The sequence below is a fragment of the Muntiacus reevesi genome, chromosome 5 (assembly GCF_963930625.1).
Source record: "Muntiacus reevesi chromosome 5, mMunRee1.1, whole genome shotgun sequence".
NCBI lineage: Eukaryota > Metazoa > Chordata > Mammalia > Artiodactyla > Cervidae > Muntiacus > Muntiacus reevesi.
The window spans coordinates 88,797,978-88,822,821 of NC_089253.1; the positions used below are offsets into that span (position 1 = coordinate 88,797,978).

At 45.4% G+C, this 24,844-nt stretch overlaps 2 protein-coding genes across 10 annotated transcripts; one reads left to right on the top strand and one right to left on the bottom strand.

Annotated features, from left to right (window-relative positions):
- The first annotated feature begins 285 nt into the window (after positions 1-285).
- Positions 286-14,978, top strand: MASP2 (MBL associated serine protease 2). 5 transcript variants are annotated; one of them, XM_065935769.1, is made up of 11 exons: positions 286-414; positions 498-726; positions 845-1,022; positions 1,770-1,901; positions 4,003-4,199; positions 4,273-4,420; positions 7,564-7,682; positions 9,773-9,851; positions 12,178-12,309; positions 12,797-12,871; positions 14,212-14,978. In XM_065935769.1, exons 1-11 carry the CDS (start codon positions 410-412, stop codon positions 14,976-14,978), a joined length of 2,061 nt encoding a protein of 686 aa, XP_065791841.1. In that variant the 5' UTR covers positions 286-409. The 5 variants fall into 5 exon arrangements, 2 of the variants coding, with proteins under 2 accessions (XP_065791841.1, XP_065791842.1); XR_010663305.1 differs by lacking the exons at positions 12,797-12,871; positions 14,212-14,978 and adding an exon at positions 9,460-9,630 and having other exon boundaries at positions 12,178-12,214; XM_065935770.1 differs by lacking the exons at positions 12,178-12,309; positions 14,212-14,978 and having other exon boundaries at positions 12,797-12,932.
- On the bottom strand, positions 12,523-24,452 carry TARDBP (TAR DNA binding protein). Of its 5 annotated transcripts, XR_010663309.1 has the most exons (8): positions 24,079-24,227; positions 22,847-23,094; positions 21,161-21,324; positions 20,791-20,931; positions 19,993-20,163; positions 18,398-19,615; positions 17,385-17,418; positions 12,523-16,627 (listed from the first exon to the last, which is right to left on the bottom strand). XR_010663309.1 is itself a non-coding variant. In XM_065935772.1 (6 exons), the coding sequence occupies exons 2-6, from the start codon at positions 23,082-23,084 to the stop codon at positions 19,085-19,087; spliced, it is 1,245 nt and encodes a 414-aa protein (XP_065791844.1). In that variant the 5' UTR covers positions 23,085-23,094; positions 24,398-24,452; the 3' UTR covers positions 17,684-19,084. The 5 variants fall into 5 exon arrangements, 2 of the variants coding, with proteins under 2 accessions (XP_065791844.1, XP_065791843.1); XR_010663310.1 differs by lacking the exon at positions 17,385-17,418; XR_010663308.1 differs by lacking the exons at positions 12,523-16,627; positions 17,385-17,418 and adding an exon at positions 17,430-17,663.
- Between the last annotated feature and the right edge of the window lie 392 nt (positions 24,453-24,844).

The following is a 24,844-nucleotide window of genomic DNA, read 5'->3' on the forward strand; positions in this document are numbered from 1 at the left end:
GTTTCTCCAGCTTCCTAAATGCCAATTCCACATCCTCTCCCATGTTCCCCATCTTTGTGGACTCGTGTTTTTAAAGCTCCCCTCTTCTCTCTGCCAGGAGGGAAAGCTCTCCCCCAGGTCCACCTAGAAGCACTGTCCCCAGGACTCCGAGTGACCTCGGAAGTCACACACTCCTGGGGAACCCCAGAGGTCAAGGGTGAAGAAGACAGAGCTAGCATTTGTTCCCAGGCCTGGCCGTCACCCAGCCCCTGGCTCCTGGAGCACCCTGCCCCCGCTGCCCAGAAATCTGGGCAGGCAGGAGTCATGGGGTCTGTTCCCAGAAGGCCAGGGTGGCTGGGGGCAGGGCCAGGCACTGGACAAACAGATCAAAGGTGAGGCGCCTAGTCAGCCGGAGGACACGGAGTGCACCATGAGGTGGGTGGAAGCCCCCAGGACCTCCTTGGCAGGGGTGAGGGCTGAGAGCAGGCCTCACCGCCCCTGCCCTGCACTGCCCTCAGGCTGCTGGTCTTCCTGGGCCTGCTGTGGGGCTCAGCGGCTGCGTCCTCGGGGCCGCAGTGGCCCAAGCCCGTGTTCGGGCGCCTGGCATCGCCCGGCTTCCCCGACAAGTACGCCAACAACCAGGAGCGGCGCTGGGCCCTGACGGCGCCCGCCGGCTACCGCCTGCGCCTCTACTTCACGCACTTCCAGCTGGAGCCCTCCTACCTGTGCGAGTATGACTTCGTCAAGGTGCCAGCAGGGCAGGCGGGGGGCTGGGACACCTGGGAGCAGGGTCTGAGCTCGGAGGGCGGGAGGGCAGTCAGGCCTGGCGTCGCGCTTGGCTCCCCGTGACCCCTCGCCCCCCCAGCTGAGCGCCGGGACCAAGGAGCTGGCCACGCTCTGCGGCTCGGAGAGCACGGACACGGAGCGCGCGCCCGGCAACGACACCTTCCGCTCGCCGGGCTCCAGCCTGGAAGTCACCTTCCGCTCCGACTACTCCAACGAGAAGCCGTTCGCGGGCTTCGAGGCCTTCTACTCTGCAGAGGGTGAGCGGGGGTCGGGGCGGGACTTGGTCTCGGCCAGACTGGTCCTCCCTTTGGTCTCCTCCCCACCCCCACTCCGGTCCCTGAGGCTGGCTTCTTGCCAGACCAGCAGAAGAGTCCACACCTGGTCTGACATCATCACAATGCAAATGTCCCTAACAGGCCATGACCTCTGCTCTAGACTAAGCCCTACTTCTGTGCCAGGTGCTAAGACTGAACCCCCTTCTGTGCCAGGGACATCTTCAGGGGCCCCTGTGATGCAAGGGCCAGGTGAGCCCATTTGCAGATGGGCAGGTGAAGCCCCGCCAGCCTGAGTGCTGCGTCTACATGTGGACTTTGATGCTTGATTTCAGATTCTGGCTCTTGCAGGGACTTGCTGTGTGGCCTTGGGCAAGTGGTTCAACCTCTCTGTGTTTGTCCTGAGGCTGCTCTAAGAGTCCAGTGAAACCTGTATAGAGGCCTACCCATTGGGTTCCCTTGCAGGCTGCTCCCTGCATTGGCCTGGCTACGTGGAGCAGGACGCTTCACCTTCATTGGTTTAAAAAGGGTGAAATTGAGGTCTCCCTCCAACTGTTGCAGGAAGGCCACAGTGACCTTTGTTTGGCCTCTAGCACTTGGCCGGGCACGAGCCACCTTCATTCCAGAGGAGGCTTCTCTCAGGGCGGAGGCTGGGGGCCTCTGAGCCCGAGCCCAGGCCTCAGTGATATCCCCTCCCCTTTCCTGCTGCCTGTCTGCCTGGCCCTCCCCCAGACATTGACGAGTGCCAGGTGCCCCCAGGAGAGACCCCCACCTGCGACCACCACTGCCACAACCACCTGGGCGGCTTCTACTGCTCCTGCCGTATGGGCTATGTTCTCCACAGGGACAAGCGCACCTGCTCAGGTGAGCCGCAGCTGGAAAGGGGGGAGGGGGGGACACTACGTCTGGCCCAGCCCCCACTCTGCCCCGAGATACCACTGGCTTCTCAAGGCCACAGGTGCTCTGCCCAGGCAACTGAAGGGCCACGGGCCTCGGCCTTGTAGATACTTCTCCTAGGAGGTGGCCCCTTCTTGATCTTTTGTCCCCTCTCACCATCCGCCTATCTCACCATCCACCCATTCATCCTCTACCCATCTGTCCATCTGTCCACTCACCCATCCATCTATCCATCTACCGGTCTATCCACCCATCCAACTCTCCATCCATCTATCCACACATCCATCCATCCTTTCATCCATATTCTCCAATTCCTCACCCACCTCTGCCCTATCCTTGACTCCCTCTCATCCTCTTCAGCTCATTCACTTGGTGAGCATGTTTTAGGCCCTCACTCTGTACCTGGCCAGTCAGGGCTCACCCTCCCTGGGGTGGGAGGGCTCCAGGATGGAGGAGTGGGGGGGCCCAGGCCTGCTTCACACAAGCTTCCCTTCATGCAACCTCAGGGTGGGGGCAGGGCCTGCTCAAAGCTGCTGTTCAGTACCCAGCCAGCCAACCCCTTCGTCCTCCACTGCCTGGATGCCCCTCTGCACCTTTGCCAGGGGCCTGGATGGAAAACCAGCCGGTGCCCTGGGGAGTGAGCAGCTGCATCCCTCGAAGCTGACCCTGCTCCCCCAGCTCAGCATCCCTCCCCCGTGTCTCTCCCTGTCTCTGTTCTCTTCCAGAGCAGAGCCTCTAGCCTCCCCTCTGGCTCCAGTCTGGGTCGGGCAAGTCTGCTGCTGCCTGCAGCCCCTACTGACCACCCCCTCGGACCTAACAATAAACGTGGCTCCACCTCCACCTGCTGCCTGTCTCTGGGGGGACAGCGGGGGCGGGCTGTGATGTGCTCCCTGGCCCCTCTCCTCTTCCACCCTCATCTCAGCCTGAGGGGCCCCAATTGGTGGGGCGGCCCCCTCCACGGGGCCACAGGCTCCTTGGCCAGAGGGCTTGCTCTGCTTGCTTGTTTTGATGGTGGGGCCCTGAGGCCCAGAGAGGGGCATAGGCTTGCTTGAGTTCACACAGGGCAGCCAAGCTCTTGCTGCTCCCCTACCAGGAACCCAAGGACTGAGCTCAGAGCATCCTTGGGTCCACTTCTTGTCCAAAGGGCAACTCAGGTCCTGTGTGTGCTGGGCTGAGGGAGTCTGACCCAGAGCAGAGAGGCCAGGGAGGTACTGATGGATGGGAACTGATTGCCCATCAACTCACTGATGGGTAATCTGGTCCCGCACGTCTGGGGCTGACTGCCTCTGCACCCTGGGAAGCCGCCACATAGAAGAAGAAAGGCGGTACTGGGCTCCTACTTCCTGAAATGTCCCCTCCCCCCACCACCTGAGGGAGGGGGCAGGATTCTCCCATGAGTGAAGCCGACTTCCCTCTTCAAAGGCAGAATCAGTTGTTTCCATGGGGAACGTGGGCACGAGACTCATCCGATCAATGTGGACTTGAACGTCCCTCAACTGCCCCCCAGGGCAGAGCCTTGATCCAGGGAAGGTGGGTGGGAGGGAGAGCCCCAGGGAGGCTGGGCTGGACTGGCCAGGCCTGGGGGTACAGGTGGGTGGGAGTCCCGTGGCAGATGAACTTGGGGGTTGCTAGAGTCAGGGGTGGGTGGGTGACCCTCAGCCCAAGGAGATACCTCTCCTCCCATCCACTCCCCACCCAATTCCTGGGGAATAAGGAAAGTCCCCTTTTCTTCTCTTGGTGCCTTCTTCCCCCTGGGCAGATCCCACACCCCTCCCCCCTGGAATTGGGACTCTGGCCCAGTGATCCCTGCAACGGAAGCCTTGGCCTAGGGCCCCCATCTTCCCTGGGGGTGTGAGTGCAGCCTCTGGAGAATGTACATTGAAGTGTTGCCCGTGTCAGCTAAAGCCTGGAAGCCAGAGGAACCCCCTCCCTAAACTGTCCCTTCAGCCCCTGGGTGGGGTGTCCGGTCTCTGGAGGAGCCTCTGGAGCTGGTGTCTGAGCTAGACCAGTAGCCTGAGCCAAGCTGCTGTGCCTGGCTCACCCTGCCTGTCCTCCCCCCTCTCCCCAGCCCTGTGTTCTGGCCAGGTCTTCACTGCCCGGTCTGGGGAGTTCAGCAGCCCTGAGTACCCGCAGCCATACCCCAAACTCTCCAGCTGCACCTACAGCATCCACCTGGAGGAGGGATTCCATGTCATCTTGGACTTTGTGGAGTCCTTTGACGTGGAGACGCACCCTGAGACTCTGTGCCCCTACGACTCCCTCAAGGTCTGGTTCCTCTGGCCCCCACCTCACCCTGGCCCGGGAGGTCCTGGGGTGACGGGTATCTCTCCTCTTTCAGATTCGAACAGACAAGGCAGAATACGGCCCGTTCTGTGGGAAGACATTGCCCGGCAGGATTGAAACCAACAGCAATACTGTGACCATCACCTTTACCACCGATCAGTCGGGGGACCACATGGGCTGGAAGGTCCGATACAGCAGCACAGGTGAGGGCAGGTAGGGGCTCTTCCAGAAGCATCAAGGAACCACATGGGATGGAACTCTTCCTGGTTGGGCCCCGGAAACTGGGAAGGGAAACGTTTTCCTTAACCTGATCAGTGTCCCTGGCTGAGTCTGAAAAGCAAACTGACAGGTTAATGGGAAAAAGCATACTTGTTCATTTCATGTAAGTTTCATGTGGCACCAGGGCTTCCCTCTGGCTCCGATGGTATGAATCTGCCTGCAATGCAGGAGGCCTGGGTTCACTTCCTAGGTCAGGAAGAGCCCCTGGAGAAGGGAATGGCAACCCACTCCGGCATTCTTGCCTGGAGAATCCCATGGACAGAGGAGCCTGGTGAGCTACAGTCCATGGGGTCACAAAGAGTTGGACACGACTGAGTGACTAATGCTCCACACACACTCCACATTTTACATGGTATGGGTGCCTTCCTAAGGAAATGAAGACCCAGAGAGACAGCTATGTACTTCTGTGCTGGGTCTGCTGAGGAGTATGACAGGCTGAGGAATATGAAGTAAGGGTGGTGAACTGGGGGAAACTTGTTCAGTTGCTCAGTCATGTCCGACTCTTTGCAACCCCATGGACTGCAGCATGCCAGGCTTCCTTGTCCATCACTAACTCCCAGAGCTTGCTCAAATTCATGTCCATTGAGTCGGTGATGCCATCCAACCATCTCATCCTCTGCCATCCCCTTCTTCTCCTACCCTGGGAAAGCCCAGCATCAGGGTCTTTTCCAATGTCAGCTCTTCAGATCAGGTGGCCAGAGTATTGGAGCTTCAGCTTCAGCCTCAGTCCTTACAATGACTCAGATGTAGCCAGCCCTGTTTGTCAGGATTCTTCTTGGCATCCCTTTGTTTTTGGTGATAAGGCTTCCCTCTGAGTGTAGGGAAGACACCTGTCACACAAGGGTCTTATAACCTGCTTCAGGGGAGAAGGGAGAGGCAGAGGGAGGAATATGGAAGGGTGTTGTCCCAAGGGCAAGGGAACTGTTACGTGCAAAAGCCCAGAGGCTCCATCTTTCTTGGTGTGAAGCTGCATTGGGTGTGATGGGGTGGGCAGAGATGGAGGCTCCCGTCACAGAGGGTTTGGATGGGGCATCTGCAGCTGGGGCTTCACTCTGCCTCCCAGATCCGCCTCCACCCTCCAGGCCTCTTTCCCCTCTTTCCCCACCTCTTCCTCATGGTAGACCCTCACACACTGCATGGTTCTTGGTACTACCTCCTTAGACACAAGTCCAAGTCCCCCATCTTCTGGGCACTGACCACTGGATGTGATTGTTCCCCTGAGAGTTGACACTCTCAGCCAACTGGTCTCTCAGGATGTTTTTGGAAGGACCGAGTAACTGATCTGGAGAAGCTCCAAAGCAAAGTACTTGCAGCCCAAGCCGTGCTGAGAGTGCGGGCTGAGGGTCAGGCTGCCCAACTTGATGTCCCAGCTGTAGTGCCACCTGCTTCCTGGCCATGTGACACTGAGCCTCTTAACATAATTTTCCTAAGACGTGCTGTCTCAATTATCCAGTGAAGGATAACATCTCCATGGAAAGGTGGGGGTTGGTGGGTTAATGCAGAAGGCATGGAGTCTGTGTGAAGGAAGCATTAATTTTTAAAATGAGGAGTTTGGATTAACAAAGATTAACCTTTGGGCCCCCTCTGTTGGACATGTGGGAAAGAATGAGAGCCTGGTCAGGAGGGCAGAGACTGGCACTTTGGAAGCTTTTTTTTTTTTTGGATGTGGGCCATTTAAAAAGTCTTTATTGAATTCGCCACAATATTGCTTCTGTTTTTGTTTTTTTGGCCCCGAGGCATATGGTATCTTAGCTCCCTGGCCAGGGATTGAACCCACACCCCTCTGCGCTGGAAGGTAAAGTCTTAACCACTGGATGGCCAGGAAAGTCCCAAACATTTCATTTTTTAAAGGCCTTTTGTTTTCCTGTGGGTCAAAGTAATAAAATTTCTAAAACTGGAGTACTGGTTTCAGAGTGAGTAGGAGGGAAAAGTCAGGTTTGCCAGGCTGGTGAGTGAGAAGGGGCCAGCACACGGCCTGGCAGTGTGTGTGAAGGAGGCTGTGAGCAAGGCCCTGGCCTGGGATTAAGATGGCCTCAGGAAGCCCTGGGATGTCCCTGGAGACTCTGGGGCCTACCTGGGACTGAGAGTTACCCGGGGACACAGAGATCGGCTGCTGGAGGAAGTGGGGGACAGGCAAATGGCCTGTGTGGGCTGAGGGGTGGCCTTGGGGGATTGTCAGCCATAGGGGATGGGCTGAAGGCTTGGGGTGATGACAGGCCAGGGTTTGGGGGCCAAAGTGGAAGCCAGTCCTGAGCCCTGTGGGCAAGTGCTCAAGAGGGACAGGAGAGACTTCCCAGGTGCCAGTCTGGCTCTGAGTCACGAGATCTCCTGGGAGGGTTCCCTGGCTGCAGCCACCTCCTGCCCAGTGCTTATTTCCTGGTAACTCAGCCGGTAAAGAATCTGCCTGCAATGCAGGAGACCTGAATTCACTTCTTGGGTCAGGAAGATACCCTGGAGGAGGAAATGGCAACCCACTCCAGTATTCTTGCCTGGGAAATCCTACAGATGGAGGAGCCTAGCGGGCTACAGTCCATGGGGTCGCAAAGAGTCGGACACGACTGAGCAACTAACACTTTATTAGCAAAGCACGTTCGTCTGTGCTTCACACTCAGTCCTCACAAAGCCCCAGCAGGTGAGCAAACAGTCTCATGAGGCTTATGGATGAGGAAACTGAGACTTTCCTGTGATTTAAATGCATGTGGTCCAGCTCTTCCCCCTCAACCTCCGCCCCGCCCCTGTTATGCTCCCGCAGTTCTCAGCAGTGTGTGTGAGGCGCCTGGCAGGGAGCAGACACGCCCTTTGCCATGACCACGCTCCCTTACTGCATGCCTGACTTTCTATCACTTTGGCTGAAGCCCAGGCCAGACAACAAATCCTAATTTGTACAATAAGCAATGGAGAGTTTAATCTTGCCTTTGGATTTAAATCTTAAGAACTCTATCCCACTTGTGGCAAGCTCTCTCTACACGTTAAGTGTTTCACTTATAAATCAAGAACTTCTAATTGTTCAATTCAGACTTGCCTGCTGTAGACCACAGCCAAACCCATGTCTCATTTCCTTGCTCAGCTCAGCCTTGCCCTGATCCATTGGCGCCACCTAATGGCCACATCTCCCCTGTGCAAGCCAAATACATCCTGAAAGATCACTTCTCGGTCTTCTGCGAGACTGGTTATGAACTTCTGCAAGTAAGTTAATGTAAAACTGCTAACTGCAACCACAGTCATATTTATATCAGCAAGTATGTGAAAGGAAGATGGGAAAACAGCTGTTGTCGGCATGGTGGTTTCTTTTCCCTGTGATTAAACAATAAAATTCAAAGAAATGATACATTTGCTAAGAGAAATGGCTATAGAAAAATTTATATTCTTAGGAATTCTGCTATTTTTAAAAAACATTTAATTGATTAATTTGTTTATAGCAGTGCTGGTCCTTCCTTGCTGCTCAGGCTTTCTCTAGGTGCAGCAAGCAGGGGCTACTCTCTAGTTACTGTGTGTGGGCTTCTCTTGCTGTGGAGCACAGGCTCTTGAGCACAAGGATGAAGGGCTTAATTGCTCTGCAGCATGTGGAATCTTCCTGGAACAGGGATTGAAACTACGTCTTCTGCATTAGCAGGAGGATTCTTAACCATTGAACCACCAGGGAAGTCCCAGAACTCTGCCATTTAAAAAAACTTTGTCTTGGGGAAAGCTGGTGATATAAATGAACACCTTTTCTCAGTTCATACACATTACTGCAGCTCTTGGTAAAGCAGTTGAAATGTTTGCCATTGTGCTCTATGTTATCACCTTGCATTAAATCAAACTCCTCCTCCTGGTCAAATGACCTTGACATGAAACAACTCCTGGGCCCACAAAAAATTAAGCAGCCCTTGGAAATAGTATATTCTGCAGAGTTATAAACAGTGACCACTGTTAAGGGAGAGGAAGGATAATTTCAAAAAATGCTTAGTGTGTTGCTTTAGGGGCACAGGTAGGAGATTAACATGTCCTCTTTATGTTCTTCAAAATTGTCATTGAATCCCAATGGTAAAAAGTAATAACATTGAAATGATAGCTGGCTATGCAATCCAGTCCTGTGGAGGGGGAAAAAATGAGACACTTTTCTCAATTCGTAAACTTCTGGGCGGGCTCTTCCCATAGCTCCTTGAACTGCAAACCTGTTTAGTTTTTCTTTTTAAATAAACATCTATGTAACATCTAGTTTTATCAACCATCATCTTTAAAGATATATATATCTCTTTAAAGATATATACACATATACATATATGTTTGCCATGCTTCGTAGTTTGTGGTTCCCCCACCAGGGATTGAACCCAGTCCCTGGCAGTGAAAGCTTGAAGTCCTAACCATAACCACTGGACTGCCAGGGAAGTCTGTCCTTTCTTTCTTTCTTTTTTTTTTTTTTAGTGTTTCCTGTTCAGTCTCTGATGAAAAAAGAAAAAATCATCCTGCTCTCCTTTGAAGCATAAAGCTTCTGTCAAAGCCACCTTCTTTCACTTCAAGTTTGCTTTAGAAAAATACCTCAGGACTCCCCTAGTGGTCCAGTGGTTAAGAATCTGCCTGTCCATGCAAGAGACACGGGTTCAATCCCTGGTCTGGTAAGATCCCACATGCTGTGGAGCAACTAAGCCTGTGTGCCACAGCTCCTTAGCCCATGCTCTAGAGCCTGTGCTTTGCAACAAGAGAAGCCATTGCAATGAGAAGCCTGCTCACTTCAACTAAAGAAAGCCTGTGCACAGCAATAAAGACTCAGCACAGCCAAAAATAAATAAATTTTTTTTAAAAAGAAAAATACCTCAATGTCAAAAATGTCCCTCTAAATGATACTAGCAATGGAACCGATTGAGAACACCCATGTGAAGCTTAAGGGAGTATTTTAAATGACCTTCCTCCAGCTAATAGCTGCAGGCTAGAAAAATCCAGACATATTCATTCCATGCCTGATCAGGTTGACCTTTCCCAGACTTCTGACCATCACCCTTTGGCACTTAAATGGTGCAGCATCAGCAGGAACTTGAGATCTGACATGTTCTTGAATTAAAATGGAAAGCAAAAACAAAAACTGCGACAAGAAGTCAACATCTTTAAGGAGACACACGCATAGATGACATCCCAAGCACAGACATGTATCAAGGTAGCTGGACTGTGTGTCATGTGGGTTCATCACTCTCCTTGGGAGCATCTCTCGAAACACAAGAGGAACTACTGTGGGACAGAGCTTTGAGGAGTGCTTTCATGATGAAAACAAGGAAAGTAATGTTCTCTCAATTCTTTAGGGTAATTTACCCCTGAAATCATTTGCTGCGGCCTGTCAGAAAGACGGATCTTGGGACCGACCGATGCCAGAGTGCAGAAGTACGTATGTGTGACCACAACGCCCACAGTTGCTTCTGGTCTTTTTAGAAAATGATTTTATCTATCAGGGCTTGAACTCCAAGTTTGCTTCTCTTACCCAGTGTCTAGGTGCACTCTTCTGTGGTTAAAATGGGACCATGCTACTAGGAAAAGTATTCGCTTTAGTATATTCAAAAGTACTTTTCTAAGTATAAGTGAAGTCACTCAGTCATGTCAGACTCTTTGAGACCCCACGGACTGCAGCCTACCAGGATCCTCAGTTCATGGGATTTTCCAGGCAAGAATACTGGAATGGGTTGCCATTTCCTTCTCCAGAGGATCTTCCCGACCCAGGGATCAAACCCAGGTCTCCCGCATTGTAGGCAGATGTTTTACTCTCTGAGCTACCAGGGAAGCCCTTTTCTACGTATAAAGTACTCATCAAAGATGGGGAATAGAGAAAAATTACAAACACTGTAATATTCATAATCTTGCTGCATCAGTATAACCACTGTTGGTACTTTGGTATATATCTCTTCAGTTAGACATATCACACATGTAAACATGTTCAGGCCACCATTTGATGCAGATAATTGTGGTATGTGTATGTATATATACACGTACATACACACATATATCCACATCAAATTGGGATGACACTGTCCATTACCATTTTGTGAACTGAGTCATGTATCTAATGAATTATGATGTTACATGTTCAGTTCAGTCACTCGGCTGTGTCTCTTTGCAACCCCATAGACTGCAGCATGCCAGGCTTTCCTGTCCATCACCAACTCCCAGAGCTTGCTCAAACTCACGTCCATCGAGTTGGTGATGTCATCCAACCATCTCACCTTCTGTCATCCCCTTTTCCTCCCGTCTTCAATCTTTCCCAGCATCAGGATCTTTTCCAATGAGTTAGTTTTTCACATCAGGTGGCCAAAGTATTGGAGTTTCAGCTTCAGTATTAGTCCTTCCAATGAATATTCAGAACTGATCTCCTTGTAGTTCAAGGGACTCTCAAGCATCTCCAACAACTCCAGTTCAAAAGCATCAATGTTAGTGGAAGTAACAAATTTACAAAACCAAAGTGAAAACTTCTCTTGCCCAAATCCTCAAACTATTGATACCTTTAGGACACTGGGGTCCATTCCTTCACATCATTCTTTATCTCCTATGCTATTCAACTAATGTATTTCACTGTTACATACTTTTGAACCGAAGTGGGATTCTCAATCTGACTGCAGTTTACCCTTCCCCTCCATAATTGCTGGGGTATCTTTCCACATCGATTCAAGCATTAATAGAGCTCCTCATTCTTATTAATGACTGTCTAGTAATCCATGAGACCTACCTATGATTTTCAGTCCATGTGATCTTTATTTCCAGTATTTTACCATTACAGATGTTGCTGTAGTTAATACCTCTGTACCTATATGTTCACATGTCTTGTTCAAGGGTTACTACAAAATTCCTAGGGGAATTTAAATATTTTCATCTCTAAAATTTATATTCCTGTCAGACTACCAATTTTTAGTTTAAAAAACAGTAAGTAAGAGCTGGCACTGAGGGAGTGTTGGAGTAAGAGGTATTGGGTGTTAGCCCTGATTCTGCCATTCTGTGGTTATGGGCATATTACCTGTGGAGAAATTAGACAATGTGGACTAAGCACTTGGCACAGAGCCAGATACACTGCTATTAAGTTGCTGAAAACCAAGTATTTTTTAGTATCCACAGAAATACAATTTTTGTTTTATTGTGTACAAAACTATGACTTTTAGACTGATACCACTTTCTCACAAACCGGTTATTTCACATTAATGTCCAAACAGGTATGAACTCCAACCCAAACTCAAGGTAGCGTGATTTCTAGGTCTCTTCTAAAAAGCTAAGGATCATAACAAGCTGAGTCCTTCAGTCTTTGTATTGTTCTACCTTGCACCAGCTTACATGGAGCCAGACTGTATATGCCACTTGCAGGCCATGCCGTTTTCTTCTATTGCTATTTTGTTGCACGAGGAGATATTCAACAAATGCCAACCACTTTTTTTTTCACATGTGAGAATGCTAAGTCCATCCAAATGGTTTCAAATCCCCTTCCTTTAGGGAAAGCATCCTACCCTCCTTGCCCAGGGCCTTCACTTCAACCTAGCCATTTATTGAGGGATAGGAAGGAGTGATGCTTTAAAACCACACTTACGGTGATGCTCATTTTCAGAGATGAAATGATGTCCACCTTGAATATGCCTTCAGGTTACAGCATCACACAGCCAACCATCATCACAATCTCCACATATTAATGTTAGAAATCAGTACAAACTGACTTCCCTCTCCCATTATTTATTAGTTGTGGACTGTGGCCCTCCTGACAATCTACCCAGTGGCCAGGTGGAGTACATCACGGGTCCTGCAGTGACCACACACAGGGCTGTGGTTAAATACCACTGTAATGAGTTCTACACAATGACAACCAATGATGGTAAGTTGGGGGTGGGTGATATTTGGAACCTAAGCCCTCATGATCTGAAAATAAACTTACCCAACGTTTTTGGCTAAGGCTAGGCAAAAGATTAAAAGGCATGTCTCCCACCTGCTAAGTGAAATATTGCAGGTGAAGTGACTTTAATGTCAATTTGCAAGAATCTGAAAACAGATCTTATCTAGTAAATGACTACCACAAACACACAATATATTCCAAATGGTTTAATTTAACAAGTCAAAACCTTATCATTAAGCACTTGAGATCTTGATACATATTCAAGTTACACATCTAAAAGGTTTCCACTTTGCAAGCAAACATGGTAATGCAGAGACCTCCTATTTATGAAATCATGTAAAACGGTTATTCAGACACCTCTATTTCCCACTGATGCTCAAGAATCAACATTTTTCAAGGGGGTATTCAAGCAAATGACAACCACCGTTTACATGCAGTTAAACATTTTTGTTTTTCCAATGATTTGCAGGTAAATATGTGTGTGAGGCTGATGGATTCTGGACGAGCTCCAAAGGAGAAAAATCACTCCCAGTCTGTGAGCCTGGTAATGGATACATTTATACAAGAGATTTGTAATTGATGGAAAGTAGAACTGGGTAGGAGGCAGTAAGTAGCGCTTTAGCTGTGTAGGCAGAAATGTAACTTCAGCACTTGGCTCTTAGACCAACTTATTATTTCCAAATAGTATGTTCTCATTACCCCTTTCCATATGGAGAGGTTTGTTAGGTGCTGACTGCATCAGTCATTTGATTATTTTTGACCTTACAACTAGGCAAGCATAAAAAATTAAATGATACTTAAAATTATCTTGAACCATTTATACATTTATAAACATGAGTTCTTCTGTTACGTTTCCTCTCTATAGAAATGCTATTACCAAAGCTATAACCCAAAGCTAATAACCTCATTATTTCCCTAAGCAATTGTTTCCAATGACATCTAGTTTTTAAACATTAATGCAATTTGCCTTTTAATAGTACTTAGAAAAAGTTTTTACCAGAATTGGATCTGAAGATATAGTTGACAAAAAAGAAAAATTAGAAAAGTAACAATATATCCATTACTCCTGCTACTGGGTTTATTTAGTCTTCTCAGTTGACACAATGTTTGTAAGCTTTCATAAGAGTATTCTGCCACAAGAGGAAACATATTTGCTACATTAATAAGCATATTTAGTTAGCAATATACAATAAAGTCTGGTGTCTGGAAGGAACAATTAGACCAGAAATAATTCCTGAACCTGAAGGTTCCTGGCTACAACTGTAACATTCTCATTTTTAAAACATTTAAATGTTCAAAGGTGAAAGTAGTCTGCAAATCCTATGGTATTGACCCGAGTTTCTGTTTTCCCAGAACTACATGGTAGATACCCCATTTTACAAGCAGGAAAATAGAAGCAAATCCTATGATATTGACCCTAGTTTCTGCTTTCCCAGAACTACATGGTAGATACCCCATTTTACAAGCAGGAAAATAGAAGCAATGGACTTAACGAAGTCCAGTGTCTTTTTCTACTATCTATTTGCATTTCACTTCCTGCGCATACCAGCTCAGACAATTCCTATTAGCCCTACTGAACACTTCCCAGTCCTAAGACCAAGTTACTTTGGCAAAACGAATTAGTTTCTACAAATTAATTTTCACTCACCTCATTTTCTGAGGAGCTAAGAAACACCAAATGGTTTTATCAGATCTTTGAACAATGATTTAAGTAGTAAAACAACATATACTACACTCACTTGCCTGTATAGGTGGACAAACACCAATTTGTGTGATGCAATCTTTGGCTGACATCAAACATGAGTAACTGATAACTTCAAAGTGGTAATAACTGGAGAAAAACACCATCATGTAAAGGCTCTATACATCTGCTTCTTTCCCCAGTGTGTGGAATATCCACCCGTACTACAGAAGGTCGTATATATGGAGGACAAAATGCAAAACTTGGTTATTTTCCTTGGCAAGCGCTGTTACTAGGTAAAACCATGGCAGCAGGTGCACTGCTGCACGACAACTGGATCCTAACGGCTGCTCACGCTGTTTATGACCAAAGAGAAGATGCTGCCTCCCTGCAGATCAGAATGGGGGCCCTGAAGAGAATATCACCTAACTACACACAAGCCTGGGCCGAGGCCATTTTTATACATGAAAGTTACATTCATGATGCTGGTTACGATAATGACATAGCACTGATTAAACTGAAGAACAAAGTTGTAATCAACAGCAACATCATGCCTATTTGTTTGCCAAGAAAAGAAGCACAATCTTTCATGAGGACAAATGACATTGGAACTGCATCTGGATGGGGATTAACCCAAAGGGGGTTTCTTGCCAGAAATCTAAAGTTTGTTGACATACCAGTTGTTGACCATCAAAAATGTACTGCTGCCTACGAAAAGAAGTCCTATCCAGGGGGAAGGGTAACTGATAACATGCTTTGTGCTGGCTTGCAAAGTGGGGGCAAGGACAGCTGTAGAGGTGACAGTGGGGGGGCATTAGTGTTTCTAGATAATGAGACCCAGAAGTGGTTTGTGGGAGGAATAGTGTCCTGGGGTTCCATTAATTGTGGGGAAGCAGATCAGTATGGGGTCTACACCAAAGTCATAAACTACATTCCCTGGATCAAGAGAATCATTAATAGTAATTTTTAACTTTGTGTCTTCAGCCAGTACGTGATTCTTTGTTTTAAAAAAATACCCGTAAAAGATCTTAGCGGCAAATAGACCTGAGCAACATGAACACGAGCGCTGCTGATCCACCCCACCCGACCCAGACTGCAGGTGAGCCTGCCTATCAGGCACGTGTCCACTAGCCACTTTTCCACCACTTAACTCTTTGATTCAAGGGGACATAAGCCACTGTAGTGATACTCATCTTGGCCAATCCATTACAAACTCATGGATTAAATCTGCACTTACTTAACGAAGTCCAGTGTCTTTTTCTACTATCCATTTGCATTTCTGAAAATTTCCTGTTCATGTTCTTTAACTGTTTTTGTATTTGTTCTTATTGATCTGAGAGTGTTATATATTACAGCAGTATTGGTTCACGAGTTACTTTGAATGTTTTTCTTGGGTAGATAAATTGGAAATAGCAACACTTTGGCCTAGGTATAGACTGATTTCCATGTTAAAACCAAAACTATAATTTTTTAATTAGAAAAAACTGCCAAACAAAGAACACGAACAGCACTATTTCACATCGTCAAAGACAACAGACTTTCTAAAGGACAGTTTGGCAATATATTTCACAAGTCCCAAAAGCATGCATAGTCTTTGACATCGTAATTACAATGCTAAGGTTTTAATTTAGCTGTGAGAATATTCCTAGCACTTGGAAATAACCTAAATGTTCAAATTCAGAAGACAGTTAGTTGAATCAAAAGTGGCATTTCCATAAGATGAAATACAATAAAAATAAGTGGTGGTATTATTGGTAAATGTAGTGTCTTTTTCTTCTTACCACGAACATGAAATACTTGGGTACACTTTAAAAAACAGATTACAGATCATATAACAGCTGAGTACAGAACTTAAATACACAGTTAAGAGTTACTCTCCTAGTAATCAACAACAAAAAATTATTCTAATTATCACATACATCTGAATTACTATGTACTCAACATCTTTTTCCTAAGGACAAAATTTAAGCCCTGACCTAACCTTGAAATATTTCATTTAATTGGCCTTCCTAAAAAGTTTAACACCTAACACTCAACAAAATTTCTCATTCTAGCCAGAGTCACTATCACTATGTAGAAATTCACTGTGATTTCAACTAACTTCTCTTGTACATATAAAGTGCAACTTCTAGAGACTCACTTTTTAAAGGTAACTTTCCAGCATCTCTGTCACATAAATAAAAAAAGAAACTTTATTTTTCCAGTAAGACTCCAGACACTAAACTGTGGTGGCAACAAAAATTTTTATTCAACTGGTTCAAAAAAGTTTTTAGAATGAATGCATTTAGATGACCAAATAAGACTTTAAAAACAAATCTTTGCCAAATAGTTTACTTCTAAACTTCAATTTTTAAAAAAAAAATTTTTTTTTTTAGGGTAGAATTAAATACCCATAGCTATGTAGTACCATAAACATGTTAACAGAAGGCTACGCAACATTGAAAGCCTCCTAAGACTGGTAACTAGATTTATACAAGTGTAAATAAGGGATTAAAACCATGCCATTGACAGTTAACTTACCCCTGGGCTTCTTGAAGGCTTGTCAGTTTAGTCTTTGGAGGTCCCCGAATACCATTTTAAGTGTTACCATGTTACTGCTGCTGAGTAATAGTGCAAGTGCTAAAATGCAAAATTCAGATGGTACAGGGTTTGGAAATCATGCAATTTAGATGCAGAAAAAAAAAATTAAAACAACGCAAGATCCTTTACAGAGGAAACTGAATAAAACAATGTGGCGACCATAAGCCTAAAAGACGATTTCATTTATAAGTTTAAAACACATAACTTGCAAAATGACAAACCTATTTATCATAATCTAATTAGATAAGGGCATTAGGTAAATTATCAACACAAAAACTGTTACATTCTTCCGCTAGAAAAGGAGCTCTCACAGAAGTTAGTTACATTTTACGTACAATAGAGAATCAATATATTATTGCTTTTACATACTTAACAATGCACTGTGAGAGTCTTGAGTCTTGTAGATTTATTCAACATTAATCTATTTCCCCACCTTTGGAACACAAAGCCCCTTTCACTTAACACTTCCACAGACAGACAACCCACCCTACCAGTTCTTAAAGCTATCAGGATTCTTAATTGATTTCAGGCACAAGATAATTTGTGGTTTCTTCTACTTTATCCCTATTGCAATTAATTCCACTTTTCAAATCCCCAACTAGAAAGGTGCTGATATTCCCTTCAATTGATAGGCTTTGCTACAAAGCATTTTAAATTAACATTGCTTTGCCCACTCCTTCAAATAAGAATATTTTTAGAAGGATGATTTCCCAATGGAGATTTATACAGGCCATGTAAATAGAACATCACCCAAATGCACAGAGGCACTAAGAAAAAGCTGGAGGGTACTGCTTACCATTTTAGGTGTGGCCACCCAGACTTATTAAAAACTAGATTGGAAAAAACAAAAAACAAAAAAACTTTTCACTTTGGACAATGCAAGAACAAATAGCAATTAAGTCTGGGTATCAGGTGTCAATGCATGACAGGTGATGAATCCATTTGACTTGAGACAACTTTTCAAATAAGTTTATTTGAAGCAAAATAAACTATTGCCAAGAAACTTTATGAAAGTTCCATCTCAAAAGGGTCAAAAAAAGGGGAATTAACTGCTATGAATTCTTTGCATTCAGGGCTGCAAAACAAAGACACATATTATTTAAATCAGTTTTATTTAAGAATTTCCAACAGTGACAACTCTTATAAAAAGCATCCAAGCACAGGACACAGAACTGCAGCAAACAGCATTCTTATGGGTAGCTAACAGACATGAGAACTTCCACCCTGCTTTGAGACACCCCGAGCTCACTGGTGAACTCTGCTTCCAAGTACTCCTGCAAAGCACACCACAAGCTCAGTCCATGTTCTCAACCCATCAGCTTCAGTTCACATTACCACACTTACAGATCAGTAACAGAAGAGAACACACACCATACAGCATTCACAGCAGTTGACAAAGGGGTAGGGGAAATACAAGTATCGTTTCACTTAACACATTCAGCTAACGTGGGTCATCTAAGAACAAAACTCACTTAAAAGTCTTCCAACAGATGTGGATGTCCTTTGAATGCAAAAACATTCGTACGTTATTTGCTATCCTTGCTCTCTGCACACTCTCTCACCAAAGCCACAGGATTGAGAGACACATCTCGCCAAGTTAAAAAATATCCATTATGCACCACCAAGTCTCTGCACGCGCTCTCTCCTTTTCTCGCTCATACTAGCCTCTCATGCCTCGGCACCACCATCAATCCCACACAAGGTTTCAAAAGTTCAAACAGCCTTCTGGTTCCATATCACAGCCTTGCGTTCATAGCGTTGATACGACTCCATGAAATAAAGAGTAGCGGATAAAAATGGGACACCCACCGTCAAAGACGCAGCCTGCGCAGCGTGATGGCGAGTTCTTGAATGAGAAAGCATGTAGACAGAAGTATTCCTATGGCAGAATATTTACAGCACTACTTTCAATGAAGTGCTTCTTCCATAAACATTTGAAATGAGATGAACTGCAGAGATTAAATGAAGGCTTCATATTGTACTTTTGTATATGAAGGGAGACAAGTGTTAAAACAAAAACAAAAACAAAAACAAAAGAACCAAGCACTGTGACACCATGATCTCCAAAGAGGAGATTTTCCTAAGGGAAAAAAATTCATATGGCGGGGTTCTAATTAAAACAAGGAGAAAAGAATGTAGTTCTAATCAATGGTTTCCATTTTGAACATGCAAAGAATTCACTTGACAAGTCCAGGGATAAAATATTACAGGAGAAACCCTTTGATATCAATTGTAGTGTGTTGGTTTACCAATCAGGCAAACAGCAGTTCACGTTCAAACACTCAATATTTCAACCCTTTATGTAACAAAACTTATAAAATTCCTTTAGCTCTTCCTCTTTTTCTAAAGAAAAATGTCAAAAATACTGCTGAATATACTCCACACTGAACAAACCAATTTTGAAAATTCTTACATATGTTATTTTACAATATACTTACCATGAGTTTAGAAAAATTTGAATTCCCACCAGTATACCAACTAACTGTAACCCAATGTCTACATTCCCCAGCCAGAAGATTTAGAATCCATGCTAGAGCCAAAGCCTCCATTAAAACCACTGCCTGACCCTGCATTTGATGCTGATCCCCAACCAATTGCTGCACCTGAATTAGAACCACTGTAAGAGTTATTTCCAGAACCAAAAGCCTGATTTGGCTCCCTCTGCATGTTGCCTTGGCTTTGGTTATTACCTGATGGGCCAGACTGGTTCTGCTGACTGGCTAACATGCCCATCATCCCCCAGCTGCTCTGCAGAGCAGCCTGGGCTGCAGCCATCATTGCTGGGTTAATGCTAAAAGCACCAAAGTTCATCCCTCCACCCATATTACTACCCTGATTGTTTCCCAAACCCGCTCCACCCCCTCTACTGTTTCCAAATCCACCCTGATTCCCAAAGCCACCTGGATTACCACCAAATCTTCCACTTCTTTCTAACTGTCTATTGCTATTGTGCTTAGGTTCAGCATTGGATATATGTACGCTGATTCCTTTAATGATCAAGTCCTCTCCACAAAGAGACTGGGCAACCTATAAAAAATAAGGGATGTAAATACAGGAGATTAAACCATTGATTCATACAAAGTAGCAATAAAACTTAGATTTCAAGCCATCATCTAGGCTGCAGGAAAAAAATCAGCAAGGAGCACTTATTTCATTTAAACCCATAAAATAGCCTTTAGCTTTAGTAATGGCAGCAGGGATTTTTCCATTCATTTTCAAAGGATGTGTAACACTCCCACTTAAATGGCACATATTAAAAAAAAACCTAAGGGGTTTATCACAAATATTCAGGCCCAAATACAGGGTCAGAGAGCTTAGCTAATAAGGACGGTAATTAGTTGGAAGGGCAACGTTCAACAGAAATTACCTAACTAGCTGGGGCAAAGTTATTAAGAGAAAAATACCTGATCATCTGCAAACGTAACAAAGGCAAAAGCCCTGAACGGTTTGGGGATGAAGACATCTACCACTTCTCCATACTGGCAAAAGAACTGCCGCAGTTCATCAGCAGTCATGTCCTCTGTACAACGCCCAACAAACACCTTTCTGCTTCTCAAAGGCTCATCTGGGCTTTGCTGATCAAATTGAAAGGAAGAAAACCATCAGAAATATTTTACAAGCAATGAAAACAGCATTCTGGTGGAGGATGTAACACAATCTATCTGCCTTTTCTTTAGGTGAGTGCTTAAAAAGTAGGTACATTCTTTCTTTTTTGTAGTGTAGCACATCTCCTCCTTGAAAGACTTCAATGCTTTAAATTTTAAAGCTGATGAAAGTATATTTGGATTAAGGAAGGGTGATGAATTAGAAATGTCCTGGCAAAGAGGATAATGTTCCAAATCAGCAAGTCTTGCTTGCTTGAAATAAGTAAAGCTTTTGTAACAAGATCAACATATTCTAATTGTCTTTGTTAACACTAACGAGATCAATATATTCTCTTTGTTAACATGTAAGAAATTGCTAATTCATTAAAAATAACAAGAGAAATAATAAAATGAATAACGTTTTATTTTGGAGGAGCAATAAACTAAGTATTTCAAACAAACATAAAATATTCAGCATGCATTAAGTCCTGAGACTTTTAAAAGATTTCAAGAACACACCCTGCCACATTTTCCAACTTTAATGTTTTATTTTACAGTGTCTTCTAAGTAAGTTTGTCACCACAAATGGCCAAAGCAGAGAAAACAAGAGCAAAGTACCTTAGAATTTGGAAGTTTACAGTCACACCATCGTCCATCTATCATATGTCGTTGTGACATTACTTTCACCTGGGTTTCATATTCCGTGAAGCGAACAAAGCCAAACCCTTTTGAATGACCAGTTTTAATATCCTTCTTGACCTAGAAAAAAAAATCACTTAAATTCACTAAATCTACACACACATATAACCAACCCAGAGTACACACAGGAAGGGAAATAACATAAACCAAATTTCTTTTTGGCACCCATTATGCATACATATAATAAATATTAGTATCACCTACTGATCATGAAGGGAAGCATCACTAAAACAAAAGGAATTCTGGATGCTCATTCACTGAAAAACTGTTACGTGAAATCAAAGCTTACCTGAACCATAAGAACTTCTCCAAAGGTACTGAAGTAATCTTTCAGATCCTGTTCGGTTGTTTTCCACGGGAGACCCAACACTATTAAATCAGACGTTTTTTGGACCGCTCTTTTCACTTTCACTGCTGATGAAGCATCTGTTTCATCCATTTTTCTTTTGTTATCTAAACAAAATGAGCAGAAATCTTTTAGAACATTTAACACTTTAAACACTTCACCCCCTTCATGCAGAAACGAGAAAGAAAAACATTCTAAGAACAGTAAGACACTGGAAACTTCTGGTAAAGAGTGACGTTAGCTCTCGTGGACAGAATAAGGCTTGAATAAGCGGCTCGGTTGCTTTTCTGGAGCCAATCTGGGGATCCTAACCTCTGGTTCTGTAACAGCTCAAGATTACAACTCTATGTTCTCCTGTCTCAAAAGATATCAAAACAAAAGTCCTTTATTTTCACTTTAAAATACGTTAAGGAAGGAAAAAAAACAGGTTGAAAAACCATGATACTATCTTTGTGCCTATTAAATATATCTTCTCGATTATTTTAATGTCTATAATCTGACTACCAAAAAATTAGCAACTGTAATCTCCAATTATAGATTTTTAAAGCTGATTTCAATTTTTCTGTTTCATGTCCAAACTTTCAACGTCAAACTCATATTAACTTTATAATAAAAAAAACAGAAACTTAAGATTATTTAAAAAACAAAACAGTATTTGGAAGGGTAGAGAAACTCAATGATTTTTGGACAAAAGACAGACCATTTTTTGGAGTAGCGTTACGTTCACAGCAAAATCAAGGAAAGCAGATTTCCCACATACCCTTCCCTCTACACATGCAGAGCCCCTTCCCATTATCAAAATCCCCTACCAGGGTGGTACATTTGTTACAACTATGAACCTATATCAATACATTACTATCTAAATGACATTTCAAATTTGGGTAAACATTTATCTACAACCAATGGATCAAGAAACTGCACACTCAAAAAAAACAAGTTGATTCTAGTAAAATTTTTCTTGATACATGAAAAAATTTCTTGAGGCAACACCTTAAGTACTGACCAAATAGTACACCTTTGCTGCAATATTAAGTTATAATAAAAGTAACAGATCTATGAACCAGCACAAAGGACCTACTAATAAAAACGTACTTAGTCCCTTGGCACACTTCTAAATCCTTCATGCTTCCTTTTAGATGAAAACCGTCACTGATAAGACACAGTGAGATTAAGCCCAGATCTAAAAGTATAATTAGGACTGAACTAATTCAAGATTTGGGCTATTGCAACTGATGTTCATTTAAGGGGGGAAAAAAAAAGAAAGGAGTAAGATTGGCTGAATGAACGACGTAGCTTGCAAGGATTAAGACCAAACCAAAATATTGAGGCACCTCAGAAGACTATTTTCAACAGACTGATAGAACTGCAAAGCATTCTTAATTTCTTAAATTTGGCATTAGTTCAGCAAAATTAGTGCAGATAATTATTTAAACACATAGTTTTAAAAACAAGTTCTGTATTCCAACTTTCACTCATTTAGTGGTCTTCCAAAACTTGTCTGATAGTAACTTTTAAAAGAAATACGTGGGCTGTTGGAGATGGTTCACCACGAAGAGACCATGATCTATGCTTGAGAACGAGATACAAATCTATACTTTAGCATCATTGCAAAACCAAATAGCAACAAACCTTTGGGATAGTTGACAACATACACCAGATTCCCCCAGCCAGCATCGGGGGCGTGCAGAATTCCTTCTACCAGACGAACACCTCTCATACACTGAGACACTGGATTCCGGTAGCGCAGCCCACATGCCCCTGGAAACTGGGCTGTAACCGTGGACAGCAGCACTGTCCCATCGTCTTCCGATGGTATTTCAATGGGCTCGTCATTCTCATCTTCTGTTACCCGAATATATTCAGACATCTTTGTTTCTCTTAAAGGGAAAAGAGATACAAATGACTTAACACCTGTGGTCAAAGTAACTGTTTCCTTATCCCAGCTGATTTATACCACTGTGACTTCTAGATTTAAGTCACTGTGACTTCTAGAAAAATTCTCCGGTGTTTGGATTCTTACAAGTGTTGGTTATCCCCGAAAAACGAGGACGTAAAGGCAAGATAGTTATTAAAACGTAATGTCTCGCTAGTTCATTAAGTATTTGATGAATGCCTACTATACATCAAGTGCTGCCTCTGTGAAACTTGTCTCAGAAGGCATGCTAGTAGCACGGGGTGGGGGAGTGGAGAAAGCAGGAGAAAGATCGCAAGCAAGTACTTATTTTATTACAACCGTGATTAAATACTACTGGAGTGTAGTCGGAGGGTGTATGCGGAGAACCTAAGCTGGTTGAGATGTGTGTGTGTGTACAGGGGTGTCAAAGTGACTTCCCTAAGCAAGCGATGCAGAAGCTGAGTCTTGAGGACTGAATAGGAGCAGTGAGCCAGCCGAAGAGAACGGAAAAGTTCCTCCCTGTTCCAGGTTGTGGGGTGTCCAGAGGCTCTCCAAACTTGAGCCGCAGGGACAGCGGCGACGGGTCCTTCGCGACGCGGGCGGCCGCCTCCCAGAAGCCAGTGCGTGACAACCAAGGGAGGAGTTTCTAAGCGCGGCCGGGGTGGGACCGCTGAGGCATCAGGCCCTAAACTCCGTCCCGGTGCAAAAGTACGAAGGCACAAAGCAATGCCCGCGCCGGGAAGCCAGGCCAAACCGCTGCCTCGGGCTGCACGGCTGCGTGGGCCCAGCACCCCAGCTCAGGCGCCGGCTGCCACCTCGCGCCAGGCCCTAACGTCGCTCCCACGCGAGTCCGCTCCGGCAGGACCAAGCAGGCCTGGTCTCACGACTCCCTTTCCGGGGCGGAGGCCGCCCGTCGCGGGAGCCGAGGCACACAGGGCGTCCTTAGTGAGAAGCATCTGCAACTCACCCGCTAGGCCGCTGCTAGGAAGCCCGATAGGGAGACTGAAGCAGGGAGGAATCCAAGAGCAGCCCAGCTACCACTTCGGTCCCACAAAATGGCGCTAGGGCCGCCTCCTCCCCCCTCCGGCCATCGTCCTCTCCCACCGCCTTCCCGTCCACAGGTTGGGGGTACCGCCGCACAGAGATAACGACCCTCTCTCCAGAGAGGCAGAACCCCCCCCTCCCTGCAGTCTGAGCACAGGCAGTGAACTTGAAGGCTATAAGGAGGCCGGCACCTAGGTCAGAAAGGCTAAAAATGAAAAAAATGTAGATGGGTAGGCTTTTACCTCCCCCCACGTAGCGTAACAGATGGCTTCGCCCGACCAACCGCCGGCCCTGGGTCTCCGCCGGAGCTCGCGCACTTTTAAAATGCGCGAGACTAGCGCAGGGGCTGGGCCGGCCCGGGAGGGGCGGGGCTGGGCTGGGCGGTGCTGGGTGGGGCTGGACTGGGCGGGGCGAAGGTCCTTAGGCCATCCTGACCCTCGAGAGACTGGGAGAAGGCTGTTGAGCCCAACCCAGTTTTAACCTAAAAAGCCCAGCCAGGTGCGTCTTCTCTTCTCCGGCAGTCAACCTCCACACCTGGAGAGAATAACTTTGTTCTAAATAATAGCAATCATAGCGCCTACTGTGTACTGCTGGTGCTGCTAAGTTGCTTCAGTTGTGTCCGACTCTGTGCGACCCCATAGAGGGCAGCCCACCAGGCTCCCCCGTCCCTGGGATTCTCCAGGCAAGAA